At 38.7% G+C, this 26,768-nt stretch overlaps 1 protein-coding gene across 1 annotated transcript in view; it reads left to right on the forward strand.

The window, feature by feature from the left end:
- Nucleotides 1-23,274, forward strand: part of LOC128691606 (superkiller complex protein 3) — a 288,629-nt gene extending 265,355 nt beyond the window's left edge. Inside the window, exons 19-20 of the mRNA XM_070088954.1 lie at nucleotides 9,126-9,296; nucleotides 15,576-23,274. Coding sequence (XP_069945055.1) covers nucleotides 9,126-9,296; nucleotides 15,576-15,683 — 279 coding nt within the window. The 3' untranslated portion in view covers nucleotides 15,684-23,274. The remainder of the gene's footprint in view (nucleotides 1-9,125; nucleotides 9,297-15,575) is intronic.
- Nucleotides 23,275-26,768: the final 3,494 nt, after the last annotated feature.

Consider the following 26,768-nt stretch of genomic DNA (forward strand, 5'->3'; position numbering starts at 1 on the left):
ATAAAGAATCACACATAAAGTGGGAGTTTTCAGTTACTCCTTGCTGATGACACTGTGCTCTTGGGAGATTCTGAAGAGAAGTTGCAGAGGTTGGTGGATGAATTTGGGAGGGTATGCAAAAGAAGAAAATTAAGAGTGAATACAGGAAAGAGTAAGGTTATAAGGATAACAAAAAGATTAGGTGATGAAAGATTGGATATCAGATTGGAGGAAGAGAGTATGGAGGAGGTGAATGTATTCAGATATTTGGGAGTGGACGTGTCAGCGGATGGGTCTATGAAAGATGAGGTGAATCATAGAATTGATGAGGGGAAAAGGGGTGAGCGGTGCACTTAGGAGTCTGTGGAGACAAGGAACTTTGTCCTTGGAGGCAAAGATGGGAATGTATGAGAGTATAGTTGTACCAACGCTCTTATTTGGGTGTGAAGCATTGGTGATGAATGTTGCAACGAGGAGAAGGCTGGAGGCAGTGGAGATGTCATGTCTGAGGGCAATGTGTGGTGCGAATGTAATGCAGAGAATTCGTACTTTGGAAGTTAGGAGGAGGTGCGTGATTACCAAAACTGTTGTCCAGAGGGCTGAGGAAGGGTTGTTGAGGTGGTTCGGACATGTAGAGAGAATGGAGCGAAACAGAATAACTTCAAGAGTGTATCAGTCTGTAGTGGAAGGAAGGCGGGGTAGGGGTCGGCCTAGGAAAGGTTGGAGGGAGGGGGTAAAGGAGGTTTTGTGTGCGAGGGACTTGGACTTCCAGCAGGCATGCGTGAACGTGTTTGATAGGAGTGAATGGAGACAAATGGTTTTTAATACTTGACGTGCTGTTGAAGTGTGAGCAAAGTAACATTTATGAAGGGATTCAGGGAAACCGGCAGGCCGGACTTGAGTCCTGGAGATGGGAAGTACAGTGCCTGCACTCTGAAGGAGGGGTGTTAGTGTTGCAGTTTAAAAACTGTAGTGTAAAGCACTCTTCTGGCAAGACAGTGATGGAGTGAATGATGGTGAAAGTTTTTCTTTTTCGGGCCACCCTGCCTTGGTGGGAATCGGCCAGTGTGTTAATAAAAAAAAAAAATATATCTCACCTGAATTTCCTCCTCCCTTAGTTTATGCGCTTTCACCTCCCTCTTACTTGTTGTTGTCATTTTCCTCTTGTCCCATCTACCTTTTACTCTAACTGTAGCTACAACTAAATAATGATCTGATATATCAGTTGCCCCTCTATAAACGTGTACATCCTGGAGCCTACCCATCAACCTTTTATCCACCAATACATAATCTAATAAACTACTTTCATTACCTGCGGTCATGCCTGTCCTAAGCTCTGGGAGTTAGCGTGGGGTGTTACCAAGCACCATCTCTTGTTGTGTTTTAGTATCTCAGGTTAAAGTGTTGAAGAAGTAGGTTCTACTACTTCAGGAGGAAAATAGGAGGCTGAAGCTTCATGTAGATGAGTTTGGTTGTGAGTGTGAGAAGGATTTAGCTGGTAAGGAGGAAAGGATCACTAGCAGTGATAGTGGCAAGTGGTTCACAGTTCAGGAAGAAGGAAGATAAGGAGAAAATAACAGAGAAGATGTGAAGGTAGGAAATCGATTCTCTGTTCTCCAGGACGAGTGCACTTCAGTGGTTAGTGAGGTTGAAGATACCACTGATTCCCCTGCTAATCAAGGTAAGAATATTTTAATAGTAGGAGATTCCCAGGTAAGATATATGGACCGTGCTTTTGTAACAGAGACAGAAAGGTCAGACAGAGGGTGTGCCTTCCTGGAGCTGGTGTTGGTGACATAGTCAGCAGGTTGGATAATATTGTCAGGTAATGGGAACAAGCCCATTATCTGTCTTAGTGCTGGGGGTAATGACATTGGGAAGGGCAGGAGACAGGAGCTGCTGGATAAGTACAGGTCAGCCATAGAAGTACGTAGTTAGGTGTAAGGAAGGGATCCCAGTCACATGTAGCGTCTTGCCTAGAAAGGGAGTGGGCGATGAATAGATGTCTAGGGCAATTGGTATAAATTGCTGGCTAGACAGGCACTGCAAGGAACTTGCAATCGCATTCATTGATAACTGGGACCTATTCTTTGGCAAACGTGATATGTATGCAAGGGATGGGGTTCATCTCTGGGGATGGAGTGGTTGCATTAGCCAATTCGATAAAGAGGGTAATTGATGACTTGTCTAGGAATTTAAACTGATAGATTATAGAGGTATGGGTGTTTGTGGGAAACAATCAGGCTGCAGTATTAGGGTTATTACCGGGATACCTCAGGGATATGTTTAAAAGACAATATTCAAAAAATGTTGCTAGTAATGGCAAATCAATTGATCAACAAACAGAGAGAGATAGCAGAGAGCAATGAGTGACTTGCTCCCTTAAGGTTTACTATACAAATAGTAGGAGTCAAGAAATAAGATAGATGAGCTAAGATTACTTGCAAGTGTAGGTAATATAGATATTATTGGTATAACAGAGACCTGGTTCAACCTGAAAGAGATACGCCTTCTGAATGCAACATACAGGGTTATAAACTATTCCACACTGACAGGGCCAACAGGAAGGGTGGTGGAGTGGTGATGTATGGTAGAGAAAATTAAAATTGTTTTCTTAGACATGATATAAGATTAGAAACATCGAATGCACAATCTGTTTGGCTACAGTTTCTCGAGGGACGTGACAAATTAATTTTCGGTGTGTTTTATAGGCCCCTAAATCATGATAAGGAGTGCAGTAAGCTGTTATGGAACGAAATTCATAAGGCATCTAGATATAAAAATGTTGTGATAATGGGAGATTTTAACTTTAGACAAATTTATTGGAGCAATATGACAGAAAATCTTGAGTCTAGTGACTTTCTTGATATGGTTCAGGATTGCTTTTTAGAACAGGTTGTGACAGAACCAACTAGAGGAAACAGTCTGCTTGACTTGGTTCTTGCCAACAAAGAGTCACTAATTAATAATCTTGAGGTTAATGATGAGCTTGGGGAAAGTGATCACAAATCACTTAGTTTCAATATATCATGGAATTACCCAGATAACTGCAATCAAATCTCTGTCCCAGATTTTAACTTGGCCGACTTCATGGGACTGAAAAATTACCTGGGTAGGCTAAATTGGGATGTCCTGACTATGGGTCAGGTAAGTGATCTTGGTTGCCAATATGACGTTTTTAAGAGATAGTTCTAGCTGCCCAGACAACTTTTGTTCTGAGTAGGGAAATTAGATCTAACAAAAATGATCCCAAATGGATGAACAATAGATTAAAACATGTCATTGGTCAAAAGAGAGGCATATATAGGCATATCAAAAGAGGGGATGGGCAGTTAAGAAATCAATATATTCAGTTAAAGAGAGAAATAGAGAAGGGAATAAGAAAAGCAAAAAGGAATTATGAGGCTAAGGTCACAAGGGATTCAAAGACTAACCCAAAAGGGTTCTTGCAGGTATACAGAAGTGAGATTAGGGACAAGATTGGCCCACTTAAGAGTAACTCTGGTCAGATCACTGACAATGATAAGGATATGTATGAAATTCTCAATACCTACTTCCTCTCAGTTTTCACCCAGGAAAATACTAGTAATATTCCTGAAATAATAGATTATGTAGAATAGGACGATAATATACTATGCACAATTGCGGTAACTAGTGACAAGGTCCTCAGACAAATAGAGAAACTTAAACCTAACAATTCCCCAGGCCCTGATGAACTGTTTGCAAGGGTGTTAAAGGAATGTAAAGAGGAACTTAGCATACCTTTGGCTAATCCTTTTAACATATCACTACAAACTGGCATAGTGCCCGATAAGTGGAAAATAGCAAATGTAATACCTATTTACAAGGCAGGTGACAGGTTTTACAAAGGAGCGTTCCTGTCTTACGAATTTACTAACATTTTTCACTAAGGTGTTTGAGGAGGTAGATCATGGTAATGAATATGATAGTGTATATGGACTTCAGTAAGGCTTTCGATAGAGTTCCACATCAGAGGCTATTGAGGAAACTTAAGGCACACGGAATAGGAGGAGAAATTTTTTCCTGGGTAGAGGTATGACTGACAAATAGGCAGCAGAGAGTTTGCATAAATGGGGAGAAATCAGAATGGGGGCACGTTACAAGTGGTGTTCCTCAGGGGTCAGTGTTGGGCCCGTTGTTGTTCACAGTTTACATAAACAACATAGATGAGGGAATAAATAGCGACATAAGCAAATTTGTTGATGACACCAAAATAGGCCGTCCAATTCATTCTAATGAGGACACTAGAGCACTCCAGGATGATTTGAATAGACTGATGCAATAGTCGGAGAAGTGGCAGATGCAGTTTAATATAGACAAATGCAAAGTTCTAAATGTTGGACAGGAAAATAACCATGTGACATATTAACTAAATAATGTAGATCTTAATATTACTGATTGCGAAAAGGATATAGGAGTTCTGGTTAGCAGTAATCTAAAACCAAGACAGCAGTGCATTAGTGTTCGCAATAAAGCTAACAGAATTCTTGGCTTCATATCTAGAAGTATAAATAATAGAAGCCCTCAGGTTGTTCTTCAACTCTGTATATCCTTAGTTAGGCCTCATTTAGACTATGCTGCTCAGTTCTGGTCACCGTATTACAGAATGGATATAAATGCTCTGGAAAACGTACAGAGGAGGATGACAAAGATGATCCCATGTATCAGAAATCTTCCCTATGAGGATATACTAAGGGCCCTTAATATGCAACCTTGAAAGGCATAGAATTAGGGGGATATGATCGAGGTGTATAAATGGAAAACAGGAATAAATAAAGGGGATGTAAAGGCGATGTAAATAGCATGCTGAAAATTTCCTGCCAAGACAGGACTCACAGCAATGGTTTCAAGTTGGAAAAATTCAGATTCAGGAAGGATATAGGAAAACACTGGTTTGGTAATAGAGTTGTGGACGAGTGGAACAAACTCCCAAGTACAGTTATTGAGGCTAAAATGTGTAGTTTCAAAAATTGGTTAGATAAATACATGAGTGGGTGTGAGTTGGACCTGACTAGCTTGTACTGCTGGGTCTGGTGCCATGCTCCTTCCTTGAGTGGAGGTGACCTGATTGGGTGGGTCATTGGGCTAATCCGGGAGGGGGGGACATGGACATTCTCCGCATGAGTCATTAGGCCTGTTGCAGTGTTCCTTCTTATGTATATTTATTTATCCTCTTTTTCATAAAATATGTATTACTTATTACCAAACCTCTTTCTACACATAGCTCAATTAAAGGCTCCCCATTTTCATTTACCCCTGGCACCCCAAATTTACCTACTACTCCCTCCACAACATTTTTACCCACTTTAGCATTGAAATCCCCAACCACAAGTACTCTCACACTTGGTTCAAAACTCCCCATGCATTTATTTATTTATTTATTTATTTATTTTGTCTTTGCAAACAGTACATTGAGATTTTATATTTACAATAGTGGGTTGCAATGCAAAGAGAGCCTTTATTATGCCTTGGCATTATGGGCCAACTTAACATTATTGGCTTACAGACTACTTATCACTAAGGATTTTATCATAGTTGTACAGTAGGACAGTAATTATTTCATAGTTGAATAGTAGATTATTAATTATAAGTGAATTAAATTTGTATAAGAAAAAGGATATATTCTTATAGTCTAAAATGCTTTTTATGGAAAACAATGGTTCAATTATATTCCTGTCAACAATGGATAAAAGGTTCAAAGTGATTGCTGAAGTTATGATGTGGGAGTACATAGGTGAGTATGTGTGTACTGAGTATTTAGCATTTATTCTAGGGTGATTAAGTGGCTTTTGAGAAGAGTCTTAAACTGGTTTTCAGACTGGGTTACTTTAATATCTTCTGGTAATGAATTCCATATTTTAGGGCCCTTTATGTGCATAGTTTTTTTACACAGTGTGATAAGGACACGAGGTATATCAAAAAGAGATCTGCGTCTTGTGTTGTGGTCATGTGTCCTGTTTAAGTTGGTGAGGAGAAGTTTGAGTGGAGGGTTTATATTTGCGTGTATTGTTCTGTGTATGTAGTAGGCACATGAACAAGTATAGATGTTCTTAATGGTCAGCAGATTCAGACTTTTGAAAATTGGTGGAGTGTGCTGTCGGGAGTGAGAATTCGTTATCATTCTTACTGCTGCCTTTTGCTGGGTTATGAGGGGTTTTAGGTGATTGGATGTTGTTGATCCCCATGCACAAATTCCATATGTAAGATAAGGATATGCGAGTGAATGGTACAGTGCCAGAAGAGCGGATTGTGGAACGTAGTACCTTATCTTTGATAGTATGCTTACAGTCTTGGAGATTTTCTTGGTGATTTGTTGTGTGTGTGTCCAGAAATTAAGGCTACTGTCAAGGTGGATACCTAGGAATTTTTCCTCTGTGAGTCTTGTGACTGATGATCCATTTAGCATTATGTTAATAGGATCATTTGCCTTTTTATTTCCAAATTGAATGAAATAGGTTTTATCAGTATTCAGGGTAAGTTTATTAGTCATCATCCAGGCAGATATTTTCTGCAATTCAGCATTGACTGTGTTTGTTAGTATGACCGTGTTTGGGTGGGAAAAGACGTATGTAGTGTCATCTGCAAATAATATGGACTTGAGTGGCTGTGATGCATTCGGTAGATCATTGATGTAGATGAGAAAGAGGAGTGGTCCAAGGATGCTTCCTTTGCATCATTTGCATACACATATTGAGTTCTGTTACTAAGGTATGATTTTAGGTAGTTGAGGGAGTGGCTTCTGATACCATAGTGCGTTAATTTGGAGTACAGCAGTTCATGGTCGACTGTATCTTAAGCTTTACGTAAATCAATGAAAATGCCCAGCGGGACTTCTTTCTTTTCGAGTGCAGTATATATTAGTTCTAGCATGTGTATGATAGCATCATTCGTGCTTTTATTATTCTTGAATCCAAACTGACAAGGATTTAATATGTTGTGTGAGACGAGGTAGGAATAGATCCGTCTATGCATTAATTTTTCAAAGATTTTAGAGAGCATCTTCCCATCTCCCATCCTGGAGATGGGAAGTACAGTGCCTGCACTCTGAAGGAGGGGTGTTAATGTTGCAGTTTAAAAACTGTAGTGTAAAGCACCCTTCTGGCAAGACAGTGATGGAGTGAATGATGGTGAAAGTTTTTCTTTTTCGGGCCACCCTGCCTTGGTGGGAATCAGCCAGTGTGATAATAAAATAAATAAAATGGTAAGTTAGATATTGGTCAATAGTTATTCAAGTCAGCTTAGTCACCTCCTTTGTGGATCGGAGTGACCCTCGGTATTTTGAGGATTGTTGGGAAGGTAGCTGATTCAATGGATTTGTTAAAGAGCATTGCAATAATTGGTGACAATACTTTAGAAGCTTTTTTGTACATAAAAGCAGGCAAGCTGTTTGTCTCCTGCCATGTTTTTAAGGGTGTTTATGATGAGTGTAACTTCTATGGGGTTGGTTGGAGCTAGGAATAGCGTATTTGGGTAGGTACCTATGAGGTAGTCTGATGGACGGTACACTTGGTATTTTGTTTGCTAGATTTTTACCTATGGTGGAGAAGAAAACATTGAGTTTATTTGCTGTTTCCAAGAATTTCAGATATAGTTTTCCAGTTTTTTTTCATATCACCTTTTATGTTATGTAGTCTATTTTCATAATACAATTTTTTAGATCTTCTTATCAGGCTGATAAGTGCTGACGAGTAACGTTTAGACTGTTCTCTAGTTATTTGACCCATTTTATACTGTTTTTCATATTTGTGTTTTGTGTTAATGGATTTGAGGATGCTTGGTGTTAGCCAGGGATTATTCAGTCTCTTTGCTGTGATCTGTTTAGTTTAGATTTCCCCAAATCTCTGTCTCTCTCCTCTACACTTCTCTCTTCTCCAGGTACATATATATATATGCTTACTATAACCCACTTTTCATATCCAACTTTTATTTTACTCCACATAATCCTTGAATTAATACATTTATAGTCCCTCTTTTCCTGTCATAGCTTATCCTTTAACATTATTGCTATTCCTTCTTTAGCTCCACCTCTGTTTGAAACCCCTGACCTAATCTTATTTATTCCTCTCCACTGAAACTCTCCCACCCCCTTCAGCTTTGTTTCACTTTAAGCCAGGACATCCAGCTTCTTCTCATTCATGACATCCACAATCATCTCATTCTTATCATCCGCACAACATCCACGCACATTCAGACATCCCGCTTTGACAATTTTTTTCTTATTCGTGTTAGTAATTATTACTGGAAAAGGGGTTACTAGCCCATTGTTCCTGGCATTTTAGTTGACTTTTACAACACGCATAGCTTACAGAGGAAAGATTCTTATTCCATTTCCCCATGGATATAAAAGGAAAAGTAATAAGAACAAGGACTATGAAGATAAAATCAAAGAAAACTCAGATGAGTGTGTATAAATAAACGTGTAAATGTATGTGTAGTGTGACCTAAGTGTAAGTAGAAGTAGCAAGACATACCTGTAATCTTGCATATTTATGAGACAGACAACAGACACCAGCAATCCTACCATCATGTAAAACAATTACAGGCTTTCGTTTTACACTCACTTGGCAGGACGGTAGTACCTCCCTGGGTGGTTGCTGTCTACTACAAGCACTAAAAGCAATGGAATAATACAAAATGTATCACATGTATATGTGGAATTGTCAGAACTGGCTTGTAAACAGTGGCACACTGGGTGGCCCAGGCAGCTCAGGCCGTGCAGATATGTTTTGGCCGAATGTCCTTAACTGAATTTTTTATCGTTAGCCGAGTCAGTATTTTGACGTAAAAACGTATCGGTATCCGATTTTATCTCTATCCGATAGCATTATTAACTGAGGGGTCCACTGTATTTTTGACTGGCATGTGAGTTGTGTGCTGTATCTGGTTGTGTGAATTTTTGTTTTAGGGAGTGCCCATAACCTTTCAGTTCTAGTGCTCAAGCAATCCCACAGTCTTTGTCAGTTGTCTATCCATATATTCTCACAGTATGCTTTGCTTTTGAAACAAAAAAACAATATTATAGGCTTAGTAAAGAACTTAATCCTGAAATACTTGTGAAGCTGGAATTGATTGTTACTGTAATTACTTATCTTTATTTAAGTATGGAATATATATATTATTTTTAGGATGCTGTAACAAGTGTGATGGCAACCCTTGGCTTTGAAGCAAGCATTCGTAGAAAAATCAAGAGCAAAACAAGTTTAAAACAAGCTCAGCGAGCAGTCCTCATGTGCCCTGGTTCTCCAGAAGCATGGGCGATGCTAGTAGCAGCACAGCTTGCTGCTGGTCACACGCAGGTGAGTGCAAGTCAGAATACGTGCAATCTAGTGACTAAAAGTATTTTAGGTTATATTTTAATGAATTGTAGATAAAAAGTACTTAGGTGTGTAGTCCAGGTAATGCAGTATAATGAAATACAAAATTTGCTATAATGGCTGATTGATATACAAAACATTGGTACTGGTACTGTATGTCTTTGAAATCTTATACAGTATGAGATTATGGTAGCTACTAGTGTTTGTAAGGAAAATGCTGGCTCACACTTACACTGGATAGTTATCAACCTAGAAGATTATTTACTGTTGGCTTGCAAAAAGCTAACTAGGTCATAATAAATGTAATGGAGGTTTTAGCAATATAGTGTCCTGTTGCTGTTTACAATGTAATTGTCAAAATGCTCTGTGCAACTCTGTGTAACAAAATCTATGATGAATGTAGATGAAACTGTGCTTTCTTTCATGTTGTAAGAGAAAACATTCCATTAGGGTGGGAGAATGGAGATCAACTTTTGCAAATTAGCAGTAAGCAATGCTTGTAGATCACTCAGACATCACATTTCTTCAAGTGAAGACATGAGGCATTCTGTTTTACTGGAAATTGGGAATGGTAACTACACACTGCAGATTTTCAGTGTAGATTACAGCTTTTATTTTCTTTTGCATTGTAAGTTAGGTTAAGTGAAAAATGCCTGCACCTGCCATTCACTACTTTCCAGACTTGTCATATTTCTCCATCAAGCCATGACAAGTAATGTGCTGTCTTGTATTTACTATTACATGTACTGCATTTCAGTATTTTACAGTGTATTGCTAATTATATTTATATTATAATTATATTATATTGCGAGAATATTTTGAGGAACTTTTAAATGTTAAGGAAGAAACAGAGGCAGTAATTTCATGCACTGGTCAGGGAGGTATACCATCTTTTAGGAGTGAAGAAGAGAAGAACGTAAGTGTGGGGGAGGTACGTGAGGCATTACGTAAAATGAAAGGGGGTAAAGCAGCTGGAACTGATGGGATCATGACAGAAATGTTAAAAGCAGGGGGGGATATAGTGTTGGAGTGGTTGGTACTTTTGTTTAATAAATGTATGAAAGAGGGGAAGGTACCTAGGGATTGGCAGAGAGCATGTATAGTCCCTTTATATAAAGGGAAAGGGGACAAAAGAGACTGTAAAAATTATAGAGGAATAAGCTTACTGAGTATACCAGGAAAAGTGTACGGTAGGGTTATAATTGAAAGAATTAGAGGTAAGACAGAATGTAGGATTGCGGATGAGCAAGGAGGTTTTAGAGTGGGTAGGGGATGTGTAGATCAGGTGTTTACATTGAAGCATATATGTGAACAGTATTTAGATAAAGATAGGGAAGTTTTTATTGCATTTATGGATTTAGAAAAGGCATATGATAGAGTGGATAGAGGAGCAATGTGGCAGATGTTGCAAGTATATGGAATAGGTGGTAAGTTATTAAATGCTGTAAAGAGTTTTCATGAGGATAGTGAGGCTCAGGTTAGGGTGTGTAGAAGAGAGGGAGACTACTTCCCGGTAAAGGTAGGTCTTAGACAGGGATGTGTAATGTCACCATGGTTGTTTAATATATTTATAGATGGGGTTGTAAAGGAAGTAAATGCTAGGGTGTTTGGGAGAGGGGTGGGATTAAATTATGGGGAATCAAATTCAAAATGGGAATTGACACAGTTACTTTTTGCTGATGATACTGTGCTTATGGGAGATTCTAAAGAAAAATTGCAAAGGTTAGTGGATGAGTTTGGGAATGTGTGTAAAGGTAGAAAGTTGAAAGTGAACATAGAAAAGAGTAAGGTGATGAGGGTGTCAAATGATTTAGATAAAGAAAAATTGGATATCAAATTGGGGAGGAGGAGTATGGAAGAAGTGAATGTTTTCAGATACTTGGGAGTTGACGTGTCGGTGGATGGATTTATGAAGGATGAGGTTAATCATAGAATTGATGAGGGAAAAAAGGTGAGTGGTGCGTTGAGGTATATGTGGAGTCAAAAAACGTTATCTATGGAGGCAAAGAAGGGAATGTATGAAAGTATAGTAGTACCAACACTCTTATATGGGTGTGAAGCTTGGGTGGTAAATGCAGCAGCGAGGAGACGGTTGGAGGCAGTGGAGATGTCCTGTTTAAGGGCAATGTGTGGTGTGAATATTATGCAGAAAATTTGGAGTGTGGAAATTAGGAGAAGGTGTGGAGTTAATAAAAGTATTAGTCAGAGGGCAGAAGAGGGGTTGTTGATGTGGTTTGGTCATTTAGAGAGAATGGATCAAAGTAGAATGACATGGAAAGCATATAAATCTATAGGGGAAGGAAGGCGGGGTAGGGGTCGTCCTCGAAAGGGTTGGAGAGAGGGGGTAAAGGAGGTTTTGTGGGTAAGGGGCTTGGACTTCCAGCAAGCGTGCGTGAGCGTGTTAGATAGGAGTGAATGGAGACGAATGGTACTTGGGACCTGACGATCTGTTGGAGTGTGAGCAGGGTAATATTTAGTGAAGGGATTCAGGGAAACCGGTTATTTTCATATAGTCGGACTTGAGTCCTGGAAATGGGAAGTACAATGCCTGCACTTTAAAGGAGGGGTTTGGGATATTGGCAGTTTGGAGGGATATGTTGTGTATCTTTATATGTGTATGCTTCTAGACTGTTGTATTCTGAGCACCTCTGCAAAAACAGTGATAATGTGCGAGTGTGGTGAAAGTGTTGAATGATGATGAAAGTATTTTCTTTTTGGGGATTTTCTTTCTTTTTTGGGTCACCCTGCCTCGGTGGGAGACGGCTGACTTGTTAAAAAAAAAAAAAAAAAAAAATCATACTTCATTGCATAACTTGCTCAGTGTTGCTCTACCTCAAATTGGGTCAACGAAGGGAGCCGACGACCTTCGGAATAACCTCTAAGTAGTGACTTCCTTGTATCCACTAAGGTTGTATGGGGAAATGAAATGTAAATTAGTTCAAAACATGATGTTAGTGAGTGAAGGCAAGTGATCTTTGGAATTTGACATACTGTTGGTGTGTAAGTATGGTATAACTTAAGTGATTCAGGAAATCCATTTAGGCAAACTCAAGTTTTGGAGGTGGGTAGTGCAATGTCTGCATTTTGAAAGTCAAGTGGAGATACTGAGATATGTTGGATCATCATTATGCCATGATGTATGTGCCCTTCAAGAAATGAAGCTAGGAACAAGTAATGGAGAATTTTTTCTTCTTTGAATTTCTGCTTTTTGTGGGAGGTTACAGATTTGTTAAAAATAAAGACATGTATGGAATACAGTGGACCCCCGAGTTTCGTGATTAATCCGTTCCAGAGAGTCTGCTGAAAGTAGAAATTCACGAATGGTGAAACCATTTTCCCCATAAGAAATAATGAAAATCCAATTAATCCATTCCAGACACACAAAAATATTAAAAAAAAAAAAAGTTTTTCAAATTAAATAAAGATTTATATAGAGAAATCAAGTACATAAATATATAAAATAATAACATTACACTTACCTTTATTTGAAGACTTCTGGATGGCTGGAAGACAGGAGGAGGGGAGAGGATGAAGGTACATTATTGTTTGGAAGGGGAATCCCCTGCCATGAAGACTTCAGGTACCAAGTCCTTTTCTGGGGTTACTTCCCTTCTTTGTTTTTTAATGGCACTGGGACCAGCTTGAGAGTCACTGGACCCCTGTTGCACAAAATATCTGTCCAGAGAGCTCTGTTTCTGGGTTTTCTTTAAAACTTCCCTAAAATGGGACACAACATTGTCATTGTACATGTTGCCAACACAGCCTGCAACAGCTTTGTCAGGGTGAAGTTCATCCATAAATGTTTGCACCTTTGTCCACATTGCACACGTGTCCTTAATCTTTGAAGAAGGCACCTTCCTCCATCTCTCTTCCTCCTCCTTTGAAGCAATTTCCTGAGCTGTGATCTGTTGCTGTTGCAGATGATCTTGCATTTCTGTAGTGGTTAGCTCTTCATCATGGTCCTCCACCAACTCTTCCACATCCTAGAAACTCACATCCAACCCCATGGAAGTCCCCAATTCCACAGTACTTTCCACAACTGGCATAGGCTCCTCAGGGTTAGCCCCAGACCCTTCAAAATCCCTCTCTTGTACATTGTGGTCACAATTTTCTCCAAGCAGAGTTCAATGTCCTGGAAGTCACTCCCTCCTAAGCCTTACCTATAAGGTTTATGCAATGGATGATATTAGTGATCTTTCCAGAACTTTCTTAGGGTCAGTTCAGTGTCTGAGGTCACTTCAAAGCACTTTTGCTTTGGTGTGCAGTTTTTTGAAGTTTGAAATGACCTGCTGGTCCATGGGCTGGAGGAGAGGAGTGGTATTAGGGGGCAAAAACTTCACTTTGATGAAATGAAACTCCTGCACCATTTGCTCTTCCAAGTCTTGAGGAGAGGCAGGAGCATTGTCCATTAACAGGAGGCACTTGAGTTCCAATTTATTTTCCAGGAGGTATTTCTTCACACTGGGGCCAAACACTTCATTAAACCAATCAAGGAAAATATCCCTTGTGACCCATGCCTTACTGTTAGCCTTCCTCATCACATACAAATTAGCCTTGGCAACACTGTTTTTCTTGAACACACTGGGATTTTCAGAGTGATACACCAGTAAAGGCTTTACTTTGCAGTCCCCACTAGCATTACTACAAAACATGAGAGTTAGCCTGTCTTTCATAGGCTTGTGTCCTGGCAGTGCTGTTTCCTCCTGTGTGATGTAGGTCCTCTTTGGCATTTTCTTCCAAAACAGGCCTGTTTTGTTATAATTGAACACTTTTTGGGTTTTGAATTGTTCAGCCTCTATGTACCTCTTGAATTCCTGAACATATTTTTCAGCCACTTTTTTGTCAGAACTGGCAGCCTTGCTATTCCTTACCACACTGTGTATGCCACTACTCTTCTTAAATCTCTCAAACCAGCCTTTGATGGCCTTAAAATCACAAACATCAGGACTCGTTACAGGCATTTTCTTTACGAGATCGTCATGCAACTGCCTTGCCTTTTCACAAATTATCGACTGCATTCCACTATCTCCTACTAACTGTTTTTGGGTAATCCACACCAACAATAACCTCTCCATTTCTTCGAGGATTTGTGATCCCTTTTTTGTCAGCATATCTACCCTTTTTGCAACAACAGCTTCCTTGATTTCCTTTCCCTTCGCCACGATCGAAGTGATGGTTGAATGGGGTTTGCCATTCATCCTGGCAAGCTCTGAAACACGCACTCCACTTTCATATTTTTAAATGAATTCTTTCTTTAATTCGATTGTGTTTCTCACTTTCTTTACCAAAGGGCTGTCACTAGCTTTCTTTGGGCCCATGGTGACTTATTTAGCAGTTGGAAGCACAAAAAAGAATGGAATATTACGAAATGTATCGTATGAATGCGTGTGATGATGGTCACTTGCTGATAAACAAGGGCACACTGAGTGTGAATGGTGTGGGAGACTGGCTTTGTGCACAGGCTGACGCTAGGATGCTGTTTGCACACGTACCAGACGATTGCCGAATCACGAGGCCAATCATGAACAGCAAGGCTATATTTTGCTGAAAAAAATTGACGAAAGTCGGATTTCACAAAAGTTGCAGCTGCCAAAACGCGGGGTTCATTGTATATTAAACAATGTTTTAGCAGGACCAAGTAATACATGACTTATAAAAAGATGCTTGTCTAGATTTTTTAATTCAGGTAGTAAGGGTAGTGTTTATCGCTTTTTATCTTATATGCCAGCCAAACATCACAGTGTTCAGAGATGTGCAATGATGTGTTTACTGGGGAAAAATTCTGGTTCTGGATACTTTAGTGCCCTATATACAGTGCAGCATATTTTAGGCATTAATTTATTTGGCTTTGATAGGATTAAAATTCACTTCACACAGCATTTCAGTAACATTCTAATATGCTACTTTGGATCAGACAGATACTTTAGGAATGTTTTAAGTGGTAAATACCACCAAAAAAAAAAAACATACAGAATAGTTTTCTAGCATGAATAGTTTTTTACTACATCATTCATTTCCCACCAAGGTAGGGTGACCCAAAGGAAACACTCCCTCTCTCTCTCTCATGCAGTACATGTGTCTTGTCAGATGTGCACAAACATTGCAATTCAAATTACCCTGTAAACTGCAACATTCCCATACATACATTGGAGTACAGGCACTGTACTTCCCACCTCTAGAAATTTTAAGCCCAGCTAAATATTAGAATAGATAGATGTTTGAAATGCTAAAACTAATGCAACTTTTTTATATTCTCTTCAGACTCAGGTGCATCTTGGTCCACTGGCAAGAATTTTGTCTCAAGAAGGATCTCCCCAGATATCTTCTTGGTTACAGACTATGTCAACAAGATTGATTCAGGTGGCATAGGCACTTATTGTTGAACATTATAACTAAAACTGTCACTTATTAAAAATTATAAGCATTATTTTAGAAATGTACCACTTACTGAAGTCATTCTTAATTTTGTCCTTTAAGTTTTTATGCATAAGCTTGTTTGTCAGTATTGACTAAGGAAATATCTGTTACTATGACACTGGCAATGCACCACAGGACTTGAATACCCCATCTCTATTGTACTGTATGCATGGACATAGGTAATGCCATCTCCACACTAGAAATATGTGCAGGTCTGTAAATGTGTCCATAAGATAGGATTGCATGTGCCTGTAGACTTGGTATACCTACAGAAAAATGACATAGTAAATATATTTTTAATGAGGTGGAAACCTAGCTCCTGTATATTGGTTGATGTTTAACCAATGAACAAGTCATAGGACAAAGACCCACATTAGGAGACACTTTCCTGTTTCATGATGATCAAAACACTTCCACATGTTTAACATTGAATCTGAAAATGAATGCGGCATAATAAAATTATTCTAATATGGTTATTGCCACTACATAGTCTCATTGAAAGCATTGTTTTTGTTTTTAGATGTAAAATAAACACTTGTATATAACCTTCAGTTGCAGAACACTACTAGTCTTAGATTAAGGTGACTTGTTGCTTTATGGATGTTTATTTATATATGGTGATATCTCCAGCTTAGACAATGAAATTGATGATTTGCAGTTGCAGAAAAAAGTTCCTGGACAACCTCTCCTAGGTAGAAATACTATCAGGCAACTCAGACATAGTAAACAAAGGAGTAAAGGCTATTTTCATTAATGAATTAGCACAGTTTGTAATGACAATGGTGACTGGTTGACTGTATTAATTGCCAGTACTTTATGTATTTATATAAAAGATTTATGAATGTAGATATAAATTAATTACCGTTCAGATATATCCAAGATTACAGAGCAGATCACACTAATGGGATTCTTCTCAAAAGCTACACACCAGACCCCTATCCTTACCCCTACAAATCCTTCCATTTCCTTTCTGTTATCTTCCTTACCCAGGCCCTCTACAACTGCTGATAACCCTGCTTAAAACTCCGAGATGATGCTCCTCACCTATTTACCAATTCTCTTAACGACCTAGTCGAAGGTACAGAACTCGGTCATTAAGTGAGGAGTGCCTGTGTGTGTGTGTGTGTGTGTGTGTGTGTGTGTGTGTGTGTGTGTGTGTGTGTGTGTGTGTGTGTGTGTGTGTGTGTGTGTGTGTGTGTGTGTGTGTGTGTGTGTATATATATATATATATATATATATATATATATATATATATATATATATATATATATATATATATATATATATATATATATATATATATATATATATATATATATACACAATAGACCATTATATTACACAGTAGTTACGTTTCTGAAAACACCGTGTTAGGTAAATCCCTGTGAGATAAACTGAAGAACTTGCAGGAAAAATAGGGTTACATTACTGGTAGCCCCAAAAAACCCAAACAACTTTTTTTTTAGACCTCCAGATCTTGCAAAAATAAAATTGAATATGTAATTCTTCATTGTCATGATGAATTATGCTGTTTTTATTGCTTAAGACTACAAATGCAACAGAAATAATAGTATTTCTTACCTTAAATTGTGGGTGTTGGTGTTTGTGGATGATTGTGAAGAGAGTGGAGAGTTATGCTGTGGTCCTACTGGTCTGAGGTGGATGGTAGAGGTCAGTCAGTCAGTAAGTCGGTCAGTAAGTAAGATAACATCCTGAGTTATTCATTACACAAACTCGTATATTTACCTCACTCTTTTTAATTGAATGAACTGACAATTCATTAAGGCCATAGGATCTTGCTATATCTACCACATGTGAGCCACTCTTAAGTTTGTCTAACATTGCAATTTTCTTCGTAACTCCAAGACTTAAACACTTAACCTTTTCTTGCCACTTTCAGAAACACTAGTATGCCTACTGGGTACTATGAATGCTTGGCAGATACAAGATCAAAATACAACTCACAAACACAGCTAGCTCTAAGGAGAGAATCGTACTAGATGCGTATGCATGGAAGGCTCGGACAGGGTTGGCAGGGGATGGTGGTAGGTCTCCCCCACCAGGAGACAATGGTCTGACCCTCAGCCAGGTGGCGGTCTGAGCTGGGGAAATATTCCGGGGCTACATTCAAATTTTTTCTCCGCCCACAAATGGAACCGTGTTAAGTTTATCTTATGTAGTGTAATACCCAAAAGTGGCAAATAAATCCATGTAATATAACAGTCTACTGTATATACGTATTTCAATATGCTGGCCGTCTCCCACCGAGACTGATTACAGACCTGTTAATAGTCGTAACACTTCCCTTACAATATATTTGGTAACCTTTTCAAATCATCATTTTTTTTTTTTTTGTATAATATTGGATATAATATCCAAATGGTAATTAATTCATGTATGCATCATAAATCCATTTCTATATAGATGCACAGAAAGTACCGGTGATTAATTTTGTCAACCAGTCACCATTGTCATTACAAGCTGTGCTAATTCATTCATAAAATTAGCCTTTGCTCCTTTGTTTACTACATCTGAGTTGCCTGATAGTATTTCTGCCCAGGAGAGACTCTCTAGGAAATTTTTTTCCACAACTGTATATGTAAACTAATATGTATGTGAGTCAGTCAATTTTTATATTTGCAGAGAAAAAAAAAAGGCTGAATCCCATACATCATACAGCTTGTATTAGTCAATACATATGTAACTAGAAATCAATTTATCGTTTTAGCCTCAATATCGTCCAACAACAAAGATTATATTTGAGCATGTATTACTTATGGTTTCTTTTACCCTCGGGTGCTTCAACACAGTTTGAGAAATAAAACCTGTACAGGTTTAATACTTAAAATGATGATGATTGTATTATTATTATTATTCAGAATTAACATGAAAAGAACAAATAAATATTCAGGAAATACTGTTGTAAAGTAAGAATTTTTTTTGAAAATTGACTTCAAGTATATTCTTTCATATTATAATAATTGTTATTTTCACAAAGTACTAAACCCATAAACACTTTCCTAACAAGTTTTGTACTAAGCAGAATTCATTCATCAGGTATCAGTAGATTATACCACAAATTACTTTGCTGGGATCCACTATCTTTGTGATTATTTCCAGGACAAGACAAGAGAGTTTAGGTAAGACCCCTATGGGATGAGTGGGGAAGATGGGACAGGCGAAGAACATCATTGGAGAGGAGTTTCCACAGTCATACAGGAAGTGCCAGGGCTTAACCCAGCAGTGAGGTGCTCATGGGGTGGACTGGAGAAACAGGAGGAGCAGGCTGTGTTTGCATTGGTCTTGTGGTAGTTGGAGGTCTTGAGAAGCTGGCAGCAGGCTAGGTTGCAGGAGAGGGCAGGCAGGTAGGAACATCAGAGGGCAGCTCACTAGTAGGTGTTATTGGAGTGATTAAGGAGGCAGGTTTGTACAGGAGCCATTTTCAAACTTTGAAGCTGCTGCTAGAGAGGTGGTATAGAGGCTTGATGAACTCCAGAACTTGGGTAAGTGTGAAGTGAAGTGGTGACTCGCAGGCAAACTAAACTGTTCCAGCACCAAGGCTTTTGTAGAGCTCACTGCAAGTCATGGTGTCAGCATTCATTGGAGAAGTGTAGAAGGTAAGGTTTTCCCATGAGGGTGTATTGGAGTTATCAATATTTTCTTCAGAAGTGGATTCAATGGGCAAATCTACAATGATGCTGGTAGGTGACTGTGGGTCGGCAGGAGCAGTGGTGGTGTATCAACAGGTTTGAAGACATGGGAGGTGGTGGTTGAGGCAGAATAATCAGCATTGTTGGTGGTGGAGGCGGTTGAAGTTTTTGGAACGGTTGCTTGAGCAGAAAGAGACAGGTCTGCAGGTGCAGTGATGTTCACAACATTGGGAAGAATCTTGAGGATGTCAGCTGAAGGTGTGGAGTCTGGGATACTGAAGGCAGGCATGTTGTTCAGACTGAAGTTTGTTTATGGTGGTGTTGAAAGTGCTGGAGTTTGCTGTATTTGCAAGGTGCGCATATACCATGCAATACAGCACCTTGGAAGGAGCACCGTCCGGAAGTGGAGAGAGTGAGTTGCAGGGCAGAGAGGTCTGTTTGAGTAGCTTGAACAATCTAGTAGTGTTAGACTGAAGATTCATGATTGCAGCATAGGTAGGCGATCTAGAGGAGCTCTTCTTATTTTCTTCTTGAATTTTCTTGCTCACAACTTCTTTTCTTAGGGGACACTTAGCTGCAAGGGTATGATGGGTAGGTACCCTTACAGTTTAGGCATGTTGGAGTAGTATTGGTGATGATGCAAGCTTTGTAGTCGTGTCCTTCACTTCCGCAGTTGGTACAAAATTTCTTGTTCTTGATGGGGCAGTCTTGTAGTGTGGTTGTATGAATAGCAGATCCAGCAGGGAGAGAGGTTTAAAACGTTCAGGCTCAATGTTACTAGAGTGTATGTAGTGGTATGAAATGGCCAGTCCATCAGATAGAGCTTGGGCAGCCATAGCAATGTCTTTGAAGGTGATCTTGAGCATAGATGAGGCATCATTAAGTATCTTTGTAATGGTTTCCACCGAAGCCCAGATATTCTGTTCCTCGATGGATGATTTGAGTTCTTCGTTTGAGAGGGCAGTGACGATCCTGTCATGATATTTTGTGAAGACGGAACATTTCATCTTCAAGTAAGGACAGGTGGAGATTTCAAAGCCAAGGTCATTCAGAGTCTTTTTGGAAGTAGTAGACAGGATTTTTCAGCCTCCTCATCACAGTTACTGGCAACAAGGAAGGCATCCTTCAGGATGCCTGCCCTAAAAAGCAGGCTGCTTTTTAGGGCAGCTGCAAGTGCAAGCTTTGAGGCTACGAAATCGTAATGACATGATTGCAAACATCATGAAAGTGTGTTTTTGATTGATTATAGTAAGCATGAGGAAACACTGCTATATTATTTTGTTATAACATCTGTCTTGTTTGTAGGTAGTAGGTTGGTAGACAGCAACCGCCCAGGGAGGTACTACCGTCCTGCCAAGTGAGTGTAAAACAGAAGCCTGTAATTGTTTTACACGATGGTAGGATTGCTGGTGTTTTTTCTGTCTCATAAACATGCAAGGTTTCAGGTACGTCTTGCTACTTCTGCTTACACTTAGGTCACACTACACATACATGTACAAGCATATACAGTGGAACCTCAAAAATCGAACTGCTCCCAACTCAACCAATTATGTAAGTGTATTTTTGTAAGTGCTTTTATAAGTGTATATGTGAGGGTCTGAAATGGACTAATCTAATTTACATTATTCCTGATGAGAATAAATTCGTTTGGTAGCGGCACTTGAACAGCCTTCTGGACCGAAGAAAGTTCGATATTTGAGGTTCCAGTGTATATACACACCCCTCTGGGTTTTCTTCTATTTTCTTACTAGCTCTTGTTCTTGTTTATTTCCTCTTATCTCCATGGGGAAGTGGAACAGAATTCTTCCTCCGTAAGCTATGCATGTTGTAAGAAGCGACTAAAATGCCAGGAGCAAGGGGCTAGTAACCCCTTCTCCTGTATATATTACTAAATGTGAAAGGAGAAACTTTTGTTTTTCCTTTTGGGCCACCCCGCCTCGGTGGGATACGGCCGGTGTGTTGAAAGAAAGAAAGATCTGTCTTGTTAATTATTACAGACATAAATCTCAAGATATTCATTTTGATGCAGTATTTAATGTACACAACAGTACATAACTAGTTTAAATAGTTTTCTCTGTGCTCTTACTATAGAAAAAATGTTTCTAAGTACAGTGGACCCCCAGTTAACGATATTTTTTCATTCCAGAAGCATGTTCAGGTGCCAGTACTGACCGAATTTGTTCCCATAAGGAATATTGTGAAGTAGATTAGTCCATTTCAGACCCCCAAACATACACGTACAAACACACTTACATAAATACACTTACATAATTGGTCGCATTGGGAGGTGATCGTTAAGCGGGGGTCCACTGTATACTTGTACTGAGAATTTGTTGGGGGCACTGTGGAGGCTGAACACTGATATACAAAGCTGTACTTTTACTACATCTGTGTATTTATAATAATTCAGTGATAAAGTATTGGCAGTAAATTCGATGGCAGTTTCTTTGTAGGGACTAATCTAGTTAAAAATATCATAGATACAAAGCAATGTCAGCAGTGTTACCCTCCTATTGAGCATTTTTAACCCTTAAGCTGCCAGTGACATCAATTTACACCAAAAAAATGCCATTGACTTAAATTTCCACTAAAATCCTTTGGCCTCCAAAAATGGTCCATAATTATTATTATAATCATAACCAAACGTTAAACCCATAAGGATCAATTCCACGGAGAAAACAGATCTGTACAGTATAAAAAAAATTATGTGCAGGGCGTTGTGGGAGCCAGTAAATGCCGATCATATTTGTTTAGTGTTTACATTTTAATGTGATTGAACAATGAATATAAGAGAAAAATATGAAAACATTGATTGTGTAAAACATATGACCCATAAAAAAAAATTGGGAAAATTTATTTATTTTTTTTTTTTCATATAGCAACTTCATATGGCAAGCACTCTTATTACCATAAAATGATCATTGTCACTTTCAAACCTTCATATTTTAGTAAGCATTAATCAGATTTCACTCATTCTAATCTTATTACACTTAAAATCAGGAAGAACTTTATAAGATAAAAATAATTTTATTTTCAAAATTGCTGGCACTGGGGCACATTTACTGTAGACCCTTCAGCAGTTTAAGGGTTAAGGGGTGGGTGGGGGGCAGGTGCTTGGAAAAAATCGATGTTGGAACCTTTTACATACGCATTGCACATTTCCTTTAACACGCAATAATAATAATAATAATAGTTGTAGTAATATTATTACGATGGTACATTCACAGAAAAGGGCTAAACCTGTAGGGGATATACAGTGCTGAGAAAAGGGAGGTACTGTAATCAGATCTGATCCAAGGAAGAAAGTACATACTATACAGTAGTTCCATTTCCTTTGATCAAGAGCTGTTCACCAACATCAAGGAATCTTACCTGAAGAGTTTATACAGGTATGCAAAGAACATGAACTGAACACATTGTTATTAAGTGATGAGCTAGCAAGCTCAAGGTGGTCAACAACTCATTTCACGTGATTGATTTTTGTCTTTGTTACAATTATTATTATTATTATTATTATAATCAAAAAGAAGCGCTAAGCCACAAGGGCTATACAGCTACAATTATTAAATAAGTTATTAAATAAGTTGCCCTATGGTTCTTCGATGTAAATGAAGAGCTTTTGATCTAAGGAATCAAACCTGCCTTCCATTTCCTTAGAACAAACCTGATTGCCTCCAGTTCCTCTAGTAAAAGGTTTGGGTTCATTGCTCCCCAAGAATATCTTGATGCAAGGAATCAGGCATCCTCCCCTTCCTTGGATTGCACAAGTGCTATCCATTCTCCCAAACACCAAATGACCCCTTGCAGGTTATATGCTTTCCCCTAAATATTATAATATTAAATCAGTGATATGGATGTACTGTATTTTAAACTGAAATAAACTTTATTTTCCATTTGTTTTTATTGTACCAAGAATTAGCTTAAAAGCACAATACCCATAAATTTAATGATGCCAGTGAGGACTTGATCCAAGAAGTGGACTTATCCTTCCCTTCCTTGGATCAAATCTAATAGTCTCCCATTCCCCTAGTACCTGTATGACTCCTACAGGTTTAGTGTTGCCCCATGAATGCATTTATATCTATAATTACCATGACTGTCCTTATTGCCAAGACAATCGTGCTGAGAAAACATTTATCCTCCTAGGAAATGTACTTTGATACCAGTGTGGAGCTCTTAATTCAAAGAACTGAAACTACATTCCCTTTCTTTGGGTCAAATCTGATTGCCTCCCTTCACCAGGATTGGCTCCCCTTAGTAATACTCACCAGGATTGGTACAGACCTAATGGGTTTAGTGCTCCCATGAATGTAGTGATAATACAGTATTCAAAAATAAGTGCTAAATTCACATAGGCCACACAATACTGTGACTCCTGAGATAATTATTGTGTGTCAACACACGAAGTGTGAGATTCTGTTGAATAGGAGGGCCCCATTTGTACAGCTTTTATGTTCCTGACCTCGTACAGTAGATGAAAATCAGCAGGTGGAAAAGAGCATTTTTTCATTATCGAATGCATCTAAAACACCTCAGTGTGTTTACACTATCATGTAAGTGCTCAATACAGCTAGGAATAAAAAAAAATGAATACACTTAATACAATGTTTACCTTAAAGTATGGTGCCAGTCACCCTTCCCTTACGCAACTGTTATACAAAAACGGCGGAAAAATGGTAAAAGTACCAATGAACAATGGCTCAGTTGAGAGCCAATGAAAATGTAGAACAAAAAAGGGTGCTGTATATGCTGGGCCCTCCTGTAGACTAGCAAGCCAGCAGAAGACCTTGGTCACAAGGACAAATGCAACACTCTGGATCATATGACTAAAACCAGTTCATAAGGAATGTTCTTAATACCCTACTTCCTTTATTTTAATTTTAACCCTGTACCCTTCAAATTTATTTTAATCAAGAGAAAGCACCAAATCCATAGGGCCATGTAGCACCAGGGAAATAGAAGGCATTTAGGTTCAGTCCAAGGAAGGGGAGGATAAGTTCTTTGGATCAAGATCAAATTGCCTGCATCAAGGCACCTCCCTTGTGAGATGTACCTTACAAAGTGGGTTGCTTGATGCCAGTGAAGAGTTTTTGATTAAAAATCTGAGCTATTCTTCCTTTCCTTGGATTAAAACCGATTGCCTTCCATTACCCGGGGCATTGTATTTTTTTTTTTTTTTTTTATTTATTAACAATTTGAGCATACATACAGAGGTACAAAAAATACAGATAAGAGCAGCATGCCAAAGCCACTTATACTATGCATAGCATTACGGGCTGGCTTAAAATTAACTAAGCAATGATGAAATCAGTGATAATACATTATTGTAAACAGATAACTATAAAGCACAAATGAGTATTACAAAGACAGGTCATATGGTTGCATGGATTGTTGTACATTCAGTCGTATGGAGTATTCTGTTAGGTAGTGTATTTAAAAAATAATAGTTAGATTGGGTTTTAGGTTTAACATTTATGTGATATAATTGTGAGAAACATTTAAGATATACAATTTTTAAGGTTCAGTTATTCAGTATTTATTTGGTTTTGGGTAAGTAAGTGATCTTTGAGAAGAGACTTGAATTTATAAACAGGTAGTGTTTCTTTTATATTTACAGGTAATGAATTCCAGATTTTAGGGCCTTTTATGTGCAATGAGTTTTTGCATAGTGTGAGATGGACACGAGGAACATCAAAGAGTGATCTGTGCCTTGTGTTATGGTCATGTGTTCTGTTGAGGTTGGCAAGGAGATGTTTGAGGGGAGGGTTAATATCAGAGTTAAGTGTTCTATGTATGTAATAGGTGCAGTAATAAGTATGGATGTTTTGTATGGTGAGTAGGTTTAGTGTATTGAATATTGGTGGAGTGTGCTGCCTGTAGTGAGAATTTGTTATCATTCTAACTGCAGCCTTTTGTTGGGTAATTAGTGGTCTGAGATGGTTAATTGTTGTTGAGCCACATGCACAAATTCCATAGGTGAGATAGGGGTAAATAAGAGAGTGATATAGGGCCAGGAGGGCTGACTGTGGAACATAGTACCGTATCTTCGATAGCATGCCTACAGTCTTGGAAATTTTCTTAGAAATTTGTTGTATATGTGTATGAAATTTGAGTATTATCAAGGTGGATTCCTAAGAATTTTCCCTCTGTTAGCTTTGTGATAGGTGATCCATTTATCATTATGTTAAGAGGGACATCTGTAGCTCTGTTACCAAACTGAATGAAGTAGGTTTTGTCAATGTTTAGTGTAAGTTTGTTAGTCCTCATCCAGGTAGATATTTTCTGTAATTCGGTATTTACAGTATTGGCTAGCGTGACTGGGCTCGGGTGAGAGAAGACGTATGTAGTGTCATCTGCAAATAGTGTGGGTTTGAGTAATTGCGAAGCATTTGGAAGGTCATTTATGTATAGGAGAAAGAGAAGAGGGCCAAGGACACTTCCCTGTGAGACACCAACTGTAATTGGTTGCGCAGAAGAGTTTGCCCCATTTGCGTACACATATTGGCTTCTGTTGCTGAGGTATGACTTTAGGTAGTTGAGGGAGTGCCCTCTTATACCATAGTGTGACAATTTTACGTGGAGCAAGTCATGGTCAACTGTATCAAAAGCTTTACGTAAGTCAATGAAGATCCCCAGTGGGACTTCTTTTTTCTCTATTGCAGTGTATATATGTTCTAGCATGTGTATAATAGCATCATTAGTATTTTTATTAGGCCTGAATCCAAATTGGCAGGGGTTGAGTATGTTTTGGGAGATAAGGTAGGAGTAGATTCGTTTATGAATTAATTTTTCGAAGATTTTTGAGAGAGGGTGTAAGTTGGATATTGGCCTATAGTTATTCAACTCTGTTTGGTCTCCTCCTTTGTGAATCGGGGTGACCCTTGCTATTTTGAGTACTGTAGGGAAGGTGGAGGATTCTATGGATTTGTTAAAGAGTGTTGCAATGATTGGTGATAGCACTTGTGACAGTTTTTTGTATATAAAGGGTGGTAAGGTATTTAAATCTCCTGCCTTGTTTTTTAGTGCGCTGATAATAAGGGAGACTTCGTATGGGTTAGTCGGAGCTAGGAACAGTGTGTTCGGGTAGTTGCCGGTGAGGTAGTCATTTGGTGGGGTATCTGAGCTTGGGATTTTATTGGCAAGGTTTTGTCCTATAGTGGAGAAGAAATCATTGAGTCTGTTTGCTGTTTCTGTTGGTGGGAGTTGGGGTTCATCTGATTTTGCTAATTTTATTTCGCTATTTCGTGATATCTTTTTTGTTCCCAGAATTTCTGATAGGGTTTTCCAGGTCTTTTTTATATCACCTCGTAAGTTGGATAATCTATTCTCATAATACAATTTTTTTGCCCTTCTTATCAGGCTGGTTAGGATTGACGAGTAACGTTTT

Source organism: Cherax quadricarinatus, chromosome 26 (genome assembly GCF_038502225.1).
Source record: "Cherax quadricarinatus isolate ZL_2023a chromosome 26, ASM3850222v1, whole genome shotgun sequence".
Taxonomy (NCBI): domain Eukaryota; kingdom Metazoa; phylum Arthropoda; class Malacostraca; order Decapoda; family Parastacidae; genus Cherax; species Cherax quadricarinatus.